The 13,392-nt window shown below is 48.8% G+C and overlaps 4 protein-coding genes and 1 non-coding gene across 5 annotated transcripts; 1 reads left to right on the top strand and 4 right to left on the bottom strand.

The window, feature by feature from the left end:
* Nucleotides 1–326: 326 nt before the first annotated feature.
* On the bottom strand, nucleotides 327–1,593 carry FPRO_00285 (uncharacterized protein; the record flags this gene model as incomplete). The annotated part of the gene is made up of 2 exons (XM_031225560.1): nucleotides 327–1,447; nucleotides 1,560–1,593. The coding sequence occupies 2 exons, from the start codon at nucleotides 1,591–1,593 to the stop codon at nucleotides 327–329; spliced, it is 1,155 nt and encodes a 384-aa protein (XP_031076185.1).
* A 745-nt stretch (nucleotides 1,594–2,338) lies between these two features.
* Nucleotides 2,339–5,021, top strand: FPRO_00284 (related to dna mismatch repair homologue (hpms2); the record flags this gene model as incomplete). Its single annotated transcript, XM_031225562.1, has 3 exons — nucleotides 2,339–2,570; nucleotides 2,624–4,759; nucleotides 4,810–5,021. 3 exons carry the CDS (start codon nucleotides 2,339–2,341, stop codon nucleotides 5,019–5,021), a joined length of 2,580 nt encoding a protein of 859 aa, XP_031076186.1.
* Nucleotides 5,022–5,484: 463 nt separating this feature from the next.
* On the bottom strand, nucleotides 5,485–6,500 carry FPRO_00283 (uncharacterized protein; the record flags this gene model as incomplete). Its single annotated transcript, XM_031225563.1, has 2 exons — nucleotides 5,485–5,632; nucleotides 5,716–6,500. The coding sequence occupies 2 exons, from the start codon at nucleotides 6,498–6,500 to the stop codon at nucleotides 5,485–5,487; spliced, it is 933 nt and encodes a 310-aa protein (XP_031076187.1).
* A 1,662-nt stretch (nucleotides 6,501–8,162) lies between these two features.
* tRNA lies at nucleotides 8,163–8,234 on the bottom strand. The gene has a single exon. It is a non-coding gene; the product is annotated as a tRNA-Asp (tRNA).
* Nucleotides 8,235–10,935: 2,701 nt separating this feature from the next.
* On the bottom strand, nucleotides 10,936–12,630 carry FPRO_00282 (uncharacterized protein; the record flags this gene model as incomplete). Its single annotated transcript, XM_031225564.1, has 4 exons — nucleotides 10,936–11,196; nucleotides 11,248–12,278; nucleotides 12,338–12,465; nucleotides 12,515–12,630. 4 exons carry the CDS (start codon nucleotides 12,628–12,630, stop codon nucleotides 10,936–10,938), a joined length of 1,536 nt encoding a protein of 511 aa, XP_031076188.1.
* Between the last annotated feature and the right edge of the window lie 762 nt (nucleotides 12,631–13,392).

A 13,392-nucleotide genomic window follows, 5' to 3' on the forward strand; every position in this document is an offset into this window, starting at 1 on the left:
ACCAGACCCTTGCTATGCAATACCCGGCTCTTCGGGGCGTGCTAAATCCGGATCGGAAAGATGATGGTTCAGATTATCACGTACAGCTAATCAAAAGCTCGCTCGTCTGGCGCTCATCATAACAATTGTCAGGGTATCATGTATGGTATATTAAGGGACAACTTTCCCTCGACTGCGTATAGTAAGTAAGCACCAAACCAGAATTCTATATAAGTCAAGCAAATCACTAAATACGCTCGCATTCCTGCCAAACCCGCCAGACCCAACCAACCCAGTACCGTAAAGCAAAACAAAGCATCAATCATTCGCAATAAATATCAACACGCTCATGCCTCCTTCGTTCTAGAAGCCACAGGGGTATCTTCTTTCTCATTCTCGCTCTTCTCGTTGAATACCTCTCGTGGCGTAATTAGAGGACTGCTCAGACCACCAATGCTGCCGCTCACGCTCTCAGCCCGTCCATGACCAAGCAACCCACTTCGAACACTTGCAGCGTCCCCTTGTTTGGCGTAGTAGCTGTTTCGATCACCAGAAATCGCAGGCCCAACACCTGTTGCAGAGTAAATGCTCGTGCGTTCTGTTGCCATTCGAGGATTGCCGTGAATGCCGGGAGTAGTGGGCATACCCATCGGGTCGATGTTTGCACTCAAAACACTAAGTGGTAGACTTTCACGGCTGCCACCCCAAAGTGACGAAGGCGCAAGAGCACGCACAGACGCATCGGTATCGAGAGAGCGCCTTCGTCGTCGCTTACTTGATGACGCCAAAGTCAGGATAGATGCGTTGTCTGTAAGCAGATTGTTGGCGGTTGCAGACGTGTAAGTCGTTGGGTTGCCAGTTGGCGCCAAATGGGGCGGAATGGCTGATGCTGGTGCTCCTGTAGTGGGGAACGGTTGGGTGAATTGAATGGACTGCGTGTTGCCATGGTGCTGTGAAGCATGATTCTGAGCTGGCCCTGCCCCGTTAGGCGCCATTGACTGTATCGTGGTCAAGGTCGTCGTCAGAGACCTCACAGATGGTGCTGGACTCGAAAATGTACTGTCTCCCCCCCTCCTAGATTCAACTCCTCCACCGACGGTACGGCTCGTTCCAGCGACAGAACTTGCCCTATGGCTGGGTGCCATAAGTGAATGGGAGGCCTCATGATCTGTCAAGACCGTACCGGTCACGCTTCCACGCCCGATCGTTGGCGGTCCCTGGTCATCTCGAGATGTCCGAGTGGATCGGTCCACACTGGTATTGCTTGTACCCGTCTGTGTGGTGGTGAAAGTGCATGCACTCGTTCCGTTGGTTACACCGTTGCCGACCTGTCCAGATTCAGGGTAGGGGTTGTTCTTCTTGTGGCTTCGTTTCTTGTGCCTCTTTTGACGTTCACCATCGGATGATTTGAAGTTGGTGAGTTTCTTAACCCATGTGGAAAACGGTCTCCTGCGTTGACCTTGACGGTCTGAAATGTTAGCATCAGGCTAGCATCAGGCATTGAATTGTGAGGCTATCGCAGAGTGGCGATATCGCGTGATGGTAAATCTCATAAACATGAACAATGCTTCAACACTCACCATGCTCTGGAGGTATCGTGTCGGTCGTCGCCATCAAATTGAGAAGAAGTCGTTGAATTGAATCGAAACGTTAGGTAAAAGCTACCAGAACAGTCGTTGGGTAGCGGGCAGAGGCGGGGAGACAATGAACAAAGTAGAGAGAAGAGAGGCTCGCTCGAGGTAGAAAAGAAACGAAAATGATGCGTCAATCGTGGATGGAAGACAGAACAACGAAAGGCGAAAACTAAGGGATGAAGCTAGAAGAGACGTCGTCAGCAGATCAAAGTGTGTGGCATGGCATGTAACAGTACGGATACAAAGGCTGAAAGCGGCGAAGCATGATGGTACGAAGGTCGGGATCGGGATCACGTGATGGATCTGTTGCATGACGAGACAACTACCTAAACGACACGGGCCAGAAGACGACGATCCTTCCTATTCGTTCATGGCCTATCATTGACTCAAATATACACACCTCCCATCGTGTCAAGTCCCCTTTATCCCTTATGTCTCCCGCAGGTACCCGTCGAATCTCCAGTGGCTTCGAGCCTGGACTGAGCTGCCTATAAGCCCAAGGCACATCTTTTCTTGGCGCCACCTCCACCTCGCGGACCCTGGATTCGGGGACGGTTACCCACTGTGCCTTAATTAGATCGCCCTAAACCCAGGTGCCCCCTAGCTAGGTACAGCTCACCCAGTTTCAGCTCGCTTCGACGTCATTTCCCAACTTGAACTTTGAAACTTTCAACACCACAACCAAAGACCAACTCTACACAAACAAGCATGATCTGCTGTAGAGTATGATCATCAGGCAACTTCCTCAGGATGTTGTCGACAAGATTAAATCATCGGTCAATATTACTTCTCTCAACGGCGTTGTCTGCGGTCTTATTACAAACTCCTTAGACGCTGGCGCCTCCAAGATCAACATCTCGATCGACTACAGCAGGGGAAATTGTACCGTTGAAGATAACGGGTCCGGAATTCCACCCGAAGAATTTAAAGATGGCGGGGGTCTCGGGAAGCTCCACCGTGGGTGAAACGATATTACTTACGTGAAGCTATTTGTACTTACGCCTTCGCAGATACATCCAAGTTCCCTTCCAGGTCTTCCGTTCATGGGAAGCATGGTGATTTCTTAGCATCTCTTGCTACCTTTTCCCTTCTGACCATTACATCTCACCACCAAAGGCATATCTCACACAATTCTATCTCATTTCACAATTCTCGAATACTGGCTAGACATTTGCCTTCGCCCCCTGAATCACGGCTTGTCAACTTTGATCATGGCACTCGCACGACTGTTCGAGATCTCTTTGGCAATATGCCAGTCAGGGTCAAGCAGAGAGTTACGTTTGCTGAAAGGTCTGCTCTCGACAAGGAATGGTCGAGGTTGGTTCGAGCCGTCGTGGGCCTGCTCCTTGCTTGGCCATTCGGTGTATCCATTTCACTCAAGAACACAGGAACCCAGCGCGAATTACGGTTCCGGCCAGCAGACAAAGCAGACATAATTTCCAGAGCCTCTCGACTTCTCACACAAGCTGGCCTTGCCGATTCAGACGACGCAGATACCTGGGTGCCCATATCAGCATCATGTGGGCCGATTTCCGTCAAAGGCGCTATCTCCACGAATCCCGTTGCAACACGGCGCTCTCAGTTTATCAGCCTTGGGATTCAGCCTGTCAGCAACGAGTTTGGCACGGATGTTCTTTATGAAGAAATCAACAAGACATTTGGAAACTCTAGCTTTGGTGTGATTGACGGTGACGAAGACCACAACGGTAACTCGCCGAAGCTGGAAGAGTTTACAGGAAGAGATTTAAAGAGTAGGAAAGGCATCGAGAGATGGCCCATGTTCTATCTCAAAATCAGCACTACAGGGTCGGAGGGCCTCGGCAATCCCGATCGACTTGACAGTCAAGGCCAGACGCTATCTGCAATCATTGATCTTTTGAAGGCGACTTGTTACGGATTTCTCAAAAAGCATCATTTTCGTCCACAAAAAGTTCGACTAGCCCCCGAGGAATCGTTATTCTCAACAGCAAGAACGTTGGGCCGGTCGAAAAAGCCTAAGAAGCAACCAGCCTCATCATCAAATAGCTCGAGAGCTAGTTCCGCCGCTCCTGTCTCCAGATCTGGTTCACTTGGAGCACGAGCAGACAGCCCCTTTGAGGGTTGGCACCGGGTCAAAGTTGGGAGAGCTACGCCACTCAGCGCCACCTCAAAAGCTGCGGATGTTCGTACAAAGATGCGAGAAGAGTCGCCGCTGGGTCGTCTTGTTGGTGAGGGCGGGAAACTGTTGCGCAAGCCGTTTGACGAGCCATTCCCCGAACCAGAAGGTGAGAAAACAGGCTCGTCTGCAAACAGTGGTGTGTTGTCGGACGCATGTACTATTGACGACACAACAGGTGGTGGTGACGCAAGCAGCAGTGTTACCTGTCAAGGTGCACAGAAGCGAGACAATCATCCTAGCAAATGGCTCCAGAGTGTCATCAGCTCATGGGAGAATCCCATTTTTCACCCTGCAGAAGCATTGGTGCCGTGTATCGATAGCTCAGCACAAGATCAACTGCATAAGTGTGGACATGGGGGCGTTCATGTTGGCTTCGAAACAGGATCCATGAGCCTCAGTGGGCGAATATCACGTCACGCGCTTGCTCGCGCTACCGTGATAGAACAGGTCGACCGCAAATTCATACTAGTGAAACTCCCCCTTGAGCGTGCAGTATCTGGGACACTGGCGCACGAGAAGCAGAGTTCTGCGTTGGTCATGCTCGATCAACACGCAGTCGACGAGCGATGTCAACTTGAGGACCTCATGGCGAGCTATTTCACCCACGACCCCTTGACAAACCAAATTTCACCAGTCATAGAACCTCTTAACCGACCCGTAATCTTCGAAGTCTCAAAAGAAGAATGGTCTCTTCTAGAACAATATCGTGATTACTTTGCTGCTTGGGGTATCACATACCAAACACCCGTCTCCTCACAAAACAAAATCATAGTTACGGGTCTCCCTCCAAGCATCATCGAGCGGTGCAGATTGGAACCCCGACTTCTCATCGAACTTTTACGAACAGAAGTTTGGCGAAGTGTGGATAGTAGTGTTCCACTTGTGCGACCATCAACCACAACCACAACCCCTGACAAGCCGTCGATATCACGTTTCAACGGATGTCCAAGGGGCATTCTGGAATTGCTACACTCCAGAGCTTGTCGAAGTATGTTTGTTGTCTATTATTTGCTCCTTTTTACTGACTTTGTGTGCTAGGTGCAATCATGTTCAACGATGTTTTGTCGGTGAATCAATGTGAGGATCTCATTGATCGCCTGTCGCGTTGTGCATTTCCCTTTCAGTGCGCGCATGGTCGGCCCAGTATGGCGCCGTTGATTGATCTTGGAAACGGGGGCAAGTTTGGCGGTTGGCAAGAATCAAAACGACAGAAGGCGGTTTCATGGAAGAACTGGCTAGAGGAGTCCTGATGGGTTATGTGCATTTCTCGATACCCGTGTTACATCGAGCTTGTTTTTACACTTCAGCATAAGTATAGACCTTTATGCATCCAAAGCAACATTTCATTGAACCGTTTATGAAGCAAATATGCAAGCAACTAGGGATATCTTTCTAGGTTTACAGGCATTTGACAAAACTCGGACAAAGATCCCAGTGATGAAAACAGCAGTCATCTCTGCCGTGGACGCCTTAATAGCAAGCCACCATAACCAGCGCTATGCTGAAATCCGCTCTCCAACGCCGTAATATACATCCAACGCCTCATGTGCAGCAAAGGCCTGGCTACCTTCGTATGACCCGTTGTAAAGAGAAAGGGTATGATTTGTGAAATTTAGGTCATGGCTCATTTCGTTGACTCGCGGGTCTTATGCGATATCGAATGTAAATCAGAAATGTGAGTTACTCAAAAGTATGAGTATAAGTGGTGAGTATTTAGGCCGCCCCGGCTTCCTGCGACTCATCAGTCTGTGGATTTGCGGCTGCTTCGGCCAAATGGCGATCAACGGCGTCAAGTTGTCGCTGCTTCGCTTCCTCTTCGGTCTCTTTGATCCAAATCTTGTTGTCATGATCCCAACGGTGTCTGTAAACTAGGTTAGCAAGTCAAGGTTTGAGGCGACGCCCCGTCAACGGTAAGACGGTGAAACAGCTATGGTGGCAACATACCCTGCCCAACTCTCGGTGACTAAACTCTTTGTATCATACTCGTCAACCAAGATCTTATTGAAGTTGAATGGAACGCGAGCTTTGACGCCCTCGAACTCGGTGATACGCATAGGCCACAAGTCCTGGCTCTTATACCGATGCTTGTTTTTGCAGCTCCAGACACCTGGGCGGTCTACCTCGCGCTCACGGAGGCCAGTAATATCAACGTACATGCCATTCTGCATATCAATCCAACGGCCATCGATAATGTTTCTTCCGTCTGAGCGGTCGATATCAACGTGGTGGGGGTTGATATCTAGGAGGTATCTCTTCGAGATAAATTTCCCCGAGGCAGTTTCTGTATAGTTCCAACTATGCTCAGTACGATTGAGGTTGTCCCCGATCCATTGAAGGGTATTGTTTGACACTTGAACGTCAAGATCGTAGTCCCAAGGCATGATCTGCCCGTTCCACCACCAACCAAGAAGGGTTCCATGAGCAATCCATGTTTCCACGCCGTAACTATTCATATGGAACAAATAGCTTCGAATTAGATCTCGAAGGACGAGACGGTGTTCTTCATACGAGACCTTCGATTCGAAATAACGGTTGTCATAATGGCCAAGCTCGATATTTCGACCGGCTTCGACGAAGTATTTCGGTGTCTTTTCATCTGCACGTTTGGCAATCGACGACGAAGCTTCAGCGTCCCGAGTTTCGTGGAATAGTGGGGGAAATGCGAGAGCGGCGGTTGTTGAAGAGAAGGAGGCGAAGCTCCAGAGGAGCAGCGATTTTACTGAACGCATGGTTGCTGCTGTATGTCGGATTATGCTAATGGTAGGAAGGAAGACGGAGGAGAGGTTGGAAGTCGAATGAAACGTATGCGGAGGCGATGCGCTTGATTTGTAGAGGGAGGAATGTCATGCAACGGGAGGTGGGCGGATCGGATCGTCACAAAGTTGAAATCCTCGATAAGAAAAGTAAGGGAGAAGAAGTAGCGATACTTTTTGATCCAAGAGAGAAAAAGGAGAAGGTGCCGAGAGAAAGAGAGGGATACAAATGAGGTATCACAGACAATGTCAACAACGCATGATCGTTATTAGGAGAGAAGAGAAGAGGAGGCCCAGAGATAAGAGAATGTGAAGAAGAGACGGTGATGAGGGTCTCTTTCCTTGAAATGAATGACGGAAGATGTGGGTTCCTTGTCCCCAGCGGAAGGAACAACCCGAGCAGGGGAAGAGAATAAGAAAGACGCAAATGCAGGCCCAAGTGCAAGGAAGACCGGCAGGTGGGCGGCGCCGCGACTGTTTCCAGGGGGCGCGGGGCACGCGCCTCCTTGCCTAGAGCGGGATTGCATTGCCTTAGCTGATTGAGTGTAAGAAAATGTATCAGTAACAGTGTGACAGTGACAGACATCCCGTCCAATTGTAAGACACGAGTATCATGTTCATTAACCCATATCAGATCTGAAATCATCATGCGATACTTGAGGCTTTGGGCTTCATCGACTGTTAAAGTTTATCTCCCCCCAACGCCTTCAGTGTCATTTCCATTCCTCTCATCAAAATTAGAGCCTCAATTAAACGCCCAAAACTCGACTCTATCCGTTTTGGACAAGATGTACGTCAGCTGCACGGCAACCAGCATCCGAGTACCGCCAAACTGTGTGTATTCGTCGCACGCAACGACACAAAAACATCTTGGCTGTGTAATAATGCGCCTTCGCCGAGAAATGCCAATGCTTACACCGAATGCTCACAGCGACTAGGAATACGCGGACACTGGAGAGTGGACATTGTATCGGTTGCGCTAGGCCCCGCACAGGAAAGAAGTCGTGTGCTGTTGATCATCATGATGGGCTTTGCCAAGCGTCAGTGAAATGAGGCCAAGACGTGCTACGGAGTAAATCCAACTGTAAAATCAAGTTTCCAAACCAACTCGACAAGGCATGGATGCAGGCGCTGATGGAGGCTTTGTGATGGAACGGAAATACGGCATTTATTCTTTGCGACTAATAAGCGAAAATGCTTCGAGACTGCAGCCACAGTTTTAAAGATAGATTGAACATCAACCCTTCACTTAAACTGCGGACCGAGCGAGACTTTATCGGTGGCCCCATCTGGCATGGTCAAGATCTTGGATGCGTCGTCGTCATCTTTCCGATCCGGATTTAGCACGCCCCGAAGCGCCGGGTATTACATGGCAAGGGTCTGAACTCCATTCTGAGAGAATTCTTTTTAGACTTGACATTTAAAAAACTGGACCACAATGGAGCTGGCCTAACAAATAACACTCCAGAGTTTAATCCTTTCCATTTAATTAAGATTTACTCAAGGTTTGAGTCGATTACTAAGACGTGCAACCTTATGTTAGCAGAACCCTACGGCACTCCAACGACACAACACTTGGCAAGCAAAAAGAGACCAAAACACCAAAAATTGATATCACGAGTAGTTCTCGTGAGGCGACTCTCCCGCCGGGAATTGAACCCGGGTCTCAAGCGTGACAAGCTTGCATACTGACCACTATACTACGGAAGACGAAACAGGCTAAAGCCTGCTGTAGCGGGTTTGTTGCAACGATGCTGCGCAAGGAGATATATATCGGAAATTCTCAACTGCAATGCTTTTCATCGTGCACTGAATATGTAGAAAGTGAATAAAAGTTTCTGCAGTGCGACCAGAGTTGAAAGGAGACTATTCGACTCCATTTCTCCACAGCTTCTGTTGTTATGAGAGCAGAGTTTCCGGCTTAAAGTAACACAAACGCAAAGAACATATTCGCCGATATAAAATGTTTAATATTCCTGCTGTCTAATATCAAGGTTTAGACTGGAAACCTAGATATCATGACGGCCATATATAAAGAGCTGTCTCCCCAAAGCTTCACCTCTCAGAAGGATTACACACACTTGTGTTTCATCACCGCGCACGCTAAACGATATAAGGCACGCCCTCAGTATATTTGCGGTATCTTCACTGAAGATCCACCCGGTTCATCAAGGAAGCTAGGATTAGAATTCATCAGTGATGAGATGCAGCTGTGTATGTCGAACCGAGCCAAGGCTTGGCGATGAAGCAACAGCGCACAGTCTTCTGAGATGATACCGACAAGACGGGATGACAGAATGTATGAAGAAAGACAAGCAAGGGAAGATGACCAACGGGTTAGAGCAGGGCTTGAAAGGTAGAGTTGAGGGATGATTCAAAGAGCGAAGGGAATCACAAGAAGAGGAAGACGACTGGTGTCCTGGGGACGATCAGACAAGATGAAGAGGATGAATGGGAGAATATGGTTCAGGAATAGGATGGTGGAAGATGGTGATGGAAGAGGATGAAGAGGATGAAAGAAGATAGACAAGATGAGAACAGAGCTGGACGCTATTGTCGAACGAAGTAGGTACCTATTGCACTTTCTGCAACTTCACACGGTGGAGAGTGGTTCTTGCCTATAGACCAAAGTTTGCATTGCTAAAATACTCCTCAACAGAATAGGGGCAATGTTCGGACCGTTGATTTAAGCGTTCGCACGTCGTATCAAAAATGACCTTTCCTTTGCAGGAGGGCTGATTTGTTTGCGGTCGTACAGGTGCGCTTCCTTCCCTGAAACATCAACGTGGTTTGTGAACTGGTTGTTTTCCTCGCCTACCCGAAGATCGATCTCCCTTCCTATAGCATAATCTACCATAAAAGACTCTACCTAGTCAATATACGATTGATGTAGAGGATCCCATACGCGACGATGTTCCCACCCTCACTACAACAGGTGATAACCTGCTCTTCTTCCGTAGTAAAGTGGTCAGTACTTGTGACGCTTGAGACCCGGACTCAATTCCTGGGCGGCGGGAGAGATCCAGCTATCTGCGATACGCAGATTGTCTTTTTGGTATTGGTGGACATACTTGATTGACCTCATTCTTCACTGTTTTGCATTATAGGGCAACGATAGGCAAGCAATGTTTTGATTTCGAGTCTAGCTAAAGGTGGTGTCTTTAAAAAGGTGCTAAAATAAACTTAGTAAAGAATCTCCTAAGCTTGGGCTAAAATTACCTAAACATTGTGATTATTTAGGCTTGAGGTCCTGAGTCTTCTTCAGGTCCTCCCGTTGGGTTGCGTTGGACAGGAGTTGGATCCAGGGCGCTGGCGGTCGGAAAGGAGGGACCATCTTCATTATAACGAGGCTGTCCCATGATATTGGAACTTGGGTACCAGTGCTGCAGTTGGTTCAATGTACGGTTCCTCTGTCGCTGAGTGACTGTCGTCAGATTCGCCTAAAACAAGCTGGCGAGAATACAATATCCCCAGCACACTTTGTCACGCCCGCCTCCGTTGTTCTTGGCCCTCAAAGTAACGACTAACGCGAAAGAGCGTGCTTGCCTGTGGGGGGGGGAGTTTAAATCGATCGAGTAGGGCAATCCAGTTTTCCTCATTTTCTGCCGGGTCTTCTTTGGCCCAGGCATTCCACTGGCGCACCAAGGCGTTGTATCGCTCAACTGTTTTGGGATCATCATCATTCCGGGGGCACCTGATCCACCTATTATTGGGGGGGGCGAGGGCTTGGTTATTTGTACTGTTGTTTGTATGAGGATTCATTATGTAGCCCAAAAGTTGCTGATATGGAGACTGGAGAAGTGTATTGGAGCTGAAATGATGATGGTGAAAGAAGAATAGCTTTTACTACGTAGGTAAGGTAAGGTAGGTAAGCCAGGGGGGTTAAGGATCCTTCCTCAGGCAACATCAGACATTGATATATGGAAGGTAACAAGATGAACTCAGCAAAGGATATCATACCTAGATTCAGTAAAAGATATACTAAACTTATCGTAAGTTACCCAAGTCATTTTATAGGTAACTTAGGATCGAGTTCCTAAATCTTCTTTCTTTACCCAGGGGATGCAGTCAGTGGGAGACATCTCGTGCACAGGAACCTGTTGGCGATAGGTACCTAGGCAGTACCTAGTAACAGAAACCAGATTTCAGGTATGCCATGCCACTGGAGAGAGAGAGAAGATTCGAGGAAGCCTCGTTGCTGGGTACGTCAGCTGTCGGCCAAGTGAGGTAGACAAGAAACGTGGATCAAAAAATGCAAGTTGAAGAATCATGTTCATTCTTGAGATAAGATAATGATGACTCGCTAATATCCAAAATGACCTGGTAAGCACCTTATCCATTCAAAAGACCCATCGCTAATACCCAATCGTAGCATGCTTATATCCAAAATCCATACCATCCATATCACAGCTTAGAATCGCCACCTGTGGCCAGGGTGCTTCCAGTCCAAGTTGGCAATCTCCTCGGGTGAGAGGCCTGCAAGCTCCTGCTCGACGTTCTTCTTGTCGCGTCGGTTGTTGTCCCACTTCATCCAGAAGTAGCCGGAAATGCTGAGGATGAAGATCATGCTACCAGTGGCACAGTTGAGGCCATTGCCGATGGGGAAGTTAGGGGCGTCCTTGACGAGGTAGGACCAAGTTGCGATGAGACCACCGATGTTGCCAAACATGACCTATCTAAGTGTTAGAGGAGGTTGAATGTGGTTGATGGGAGAGAAACTTACGTTCATGCCGATGGCACTGCTTCGTGCGGTATCACTGACGACGTTGGCGCTGATGTGGGCATTGGTCATGGTACCAAGAACCATACAGGTACTGGCAATCAAGAAGCAAGCACCATATCGAACGCTGGGAGTCTCAGAGGCCAAGAACATGGCGTATCCGATAATGACGGTGGGGGCGGACAGGATGATGAAGATCTGGCGTCTGTCGAGGTACCAACTGAGAGCAGGGAAGGCAACAGCAAAGACGGCTCCGACGGCGTAGGGAGGGACACTGTGAAGCTGCTTCTGGACGGTACTGTACTCGGGATAGATGGCTCCAACGATGGTGGGGAGGAAGAAAGCAAGACCCTGGACAGTGATGTTGTTGAAGAGGAAGATGAAGGCGATCTGAAGAGTAACGGGGTTGGAGATACCGCGCCAGAGCTTGACTCGGTCGATACCGTCGATGACCTCGGTTTGAGCGAGACGCTCAGACTTGACACGGGCAATGCAGAGATCCTTCTCCTCCTGAGTGAGCCATCGAGCAGTCTCGGGTCGATCAGTGAGTGTGACGAAAGCGATGAGACTAAGACCGATGGTGATGATACCCTCAATAGCAAAGATCATTCGCCAATGGTGAAGGCTACCGAAGTGGGGGAGCTTGAGGATAGCACTGGCCAAGAGACCACCGAAAGCACCAGCAAGAGGAGCCATGACCATGTAGAGAGACAGACGGAAAGTCAACTCAGAGCGCTTATACCAACGGGAGAGATAGTATGCGATTCCGGGAAGCATACCAGCCTCGAAGATACCGAGGAGGAAACGAACACCGCAGATGGCAGCTTGGCTGTGGACGAAGGCGGTAGCGACACTGACGATGCCGAAGGCGAGAGAGGTAGCAGGGAGGAACCAGCCGGGGCCCATCCATTTGCAGCAGACGGTAGCAGGGATCTCGAAGATGATGTATGAGATGTAGAAGACGGAGAGGATCTTGTTGTAGTCGTAGCCTACGAGCTTGAGATCCTCTGTCAATCCAGCGATACGGGCATTACCTGGGGAGTATGTGTTAGTCAAGGTTGATGTGTTGAGAGTGAGAGTGAGAGTGACTCACCGATATTGGCGCGATCGATAAAGCAGAAGAGATACAAAACTGCGACGGTTGGGACGGTGTACAAGTCGAGTTTCCATCGTAGTCGTCGCTCAGCAGCTGGGTCGAACTGGACAAGGGAGTTACCGTAGCTGTAAGGTATCAGTATGGGTTTTTATCTTAAGTCAGTGAGATACTCACGCGTCGGTAGCAGTGTGACCGTGACCAGCAGCATCATGATAATCATTAATGACACCTCCCTTCATCTCAGAGCGCTCATCAAACCCCTTCTCCTGGTCCCTATCAGATACAGCCATGACGGGCAAGATCTCACAAAAGGGTCACAATCAAGAAAAGAAAAGAATCAAAGTTGATAGGTCTTCAAGCTTCTGCGAACTGATGCTTGAGATACAGAAGAACCAAAACATTAAAAAATGGACAGGAGCAGGGTCTTGATATAGTAAAAGCCAAGGATGGATAACACCTCGGGCTACCGTGTCGGGACAAGCAACCCCCCAGTTTAAGGTGTCTAGATTGGCATTTCCCCTCACGAAGCTACTGGTACCGAGACTTGCAGTTGCATGGCAATCAATTTCTTTGGAGTGTGTGTGTGTCAGTGTGTCAGTTCAAAGAGGATTTTTGCCCTAGGAGCGGTTTAGCTTGGGGGGGGACAAGGGGGTGGGTTTTAACCCCCCCCGCAAAATGTGATATCTTATTTCTGGCTATGCTTTCATCCGCCGCGGAAACAAACCACCACCCCTGGTCTATTGATATGCAGCTATGGTGATAGGTCGACTCGGCTAAAATGTTGAGAGTGTCCCAGTGTAATTCATTGTCAAGGCGTTGTGTCAGTATCTTGTAAGCGACGGAGGAGATTCGCCGAAGTGTAGAGTCATAACAAGCTTAAAGGTTTACTTGAGATAGACTAGAGAAACTAGTAAATAAGTCTAGATTTCGGGAAGTAGTCTCGGGTGCGGGGAAATTTCACGGGCATTACTGCCAGAGAGAGAAAGCAGGAGGTGGTTTTGTTGCGTTGTGTTGGAGATGGATGAGGGTGAAGATCATGACCTAGAGAGTGA

The sequence above is a fragment of the Fusarium proliferatum genome (assembly GCF_900067095.1).
Source record: "Fusarium proliferatum ET1 genome assembly, contig: FPRO_scaffold001, whole genome shotgun sequence".
NCBI classification, from domain to species: Eukaryota; Fungi; Ascomycota; class Sordariomycetes; order Hypocreales; family Nectriaceae; genus Fusarium; species Fusarium proliferatum.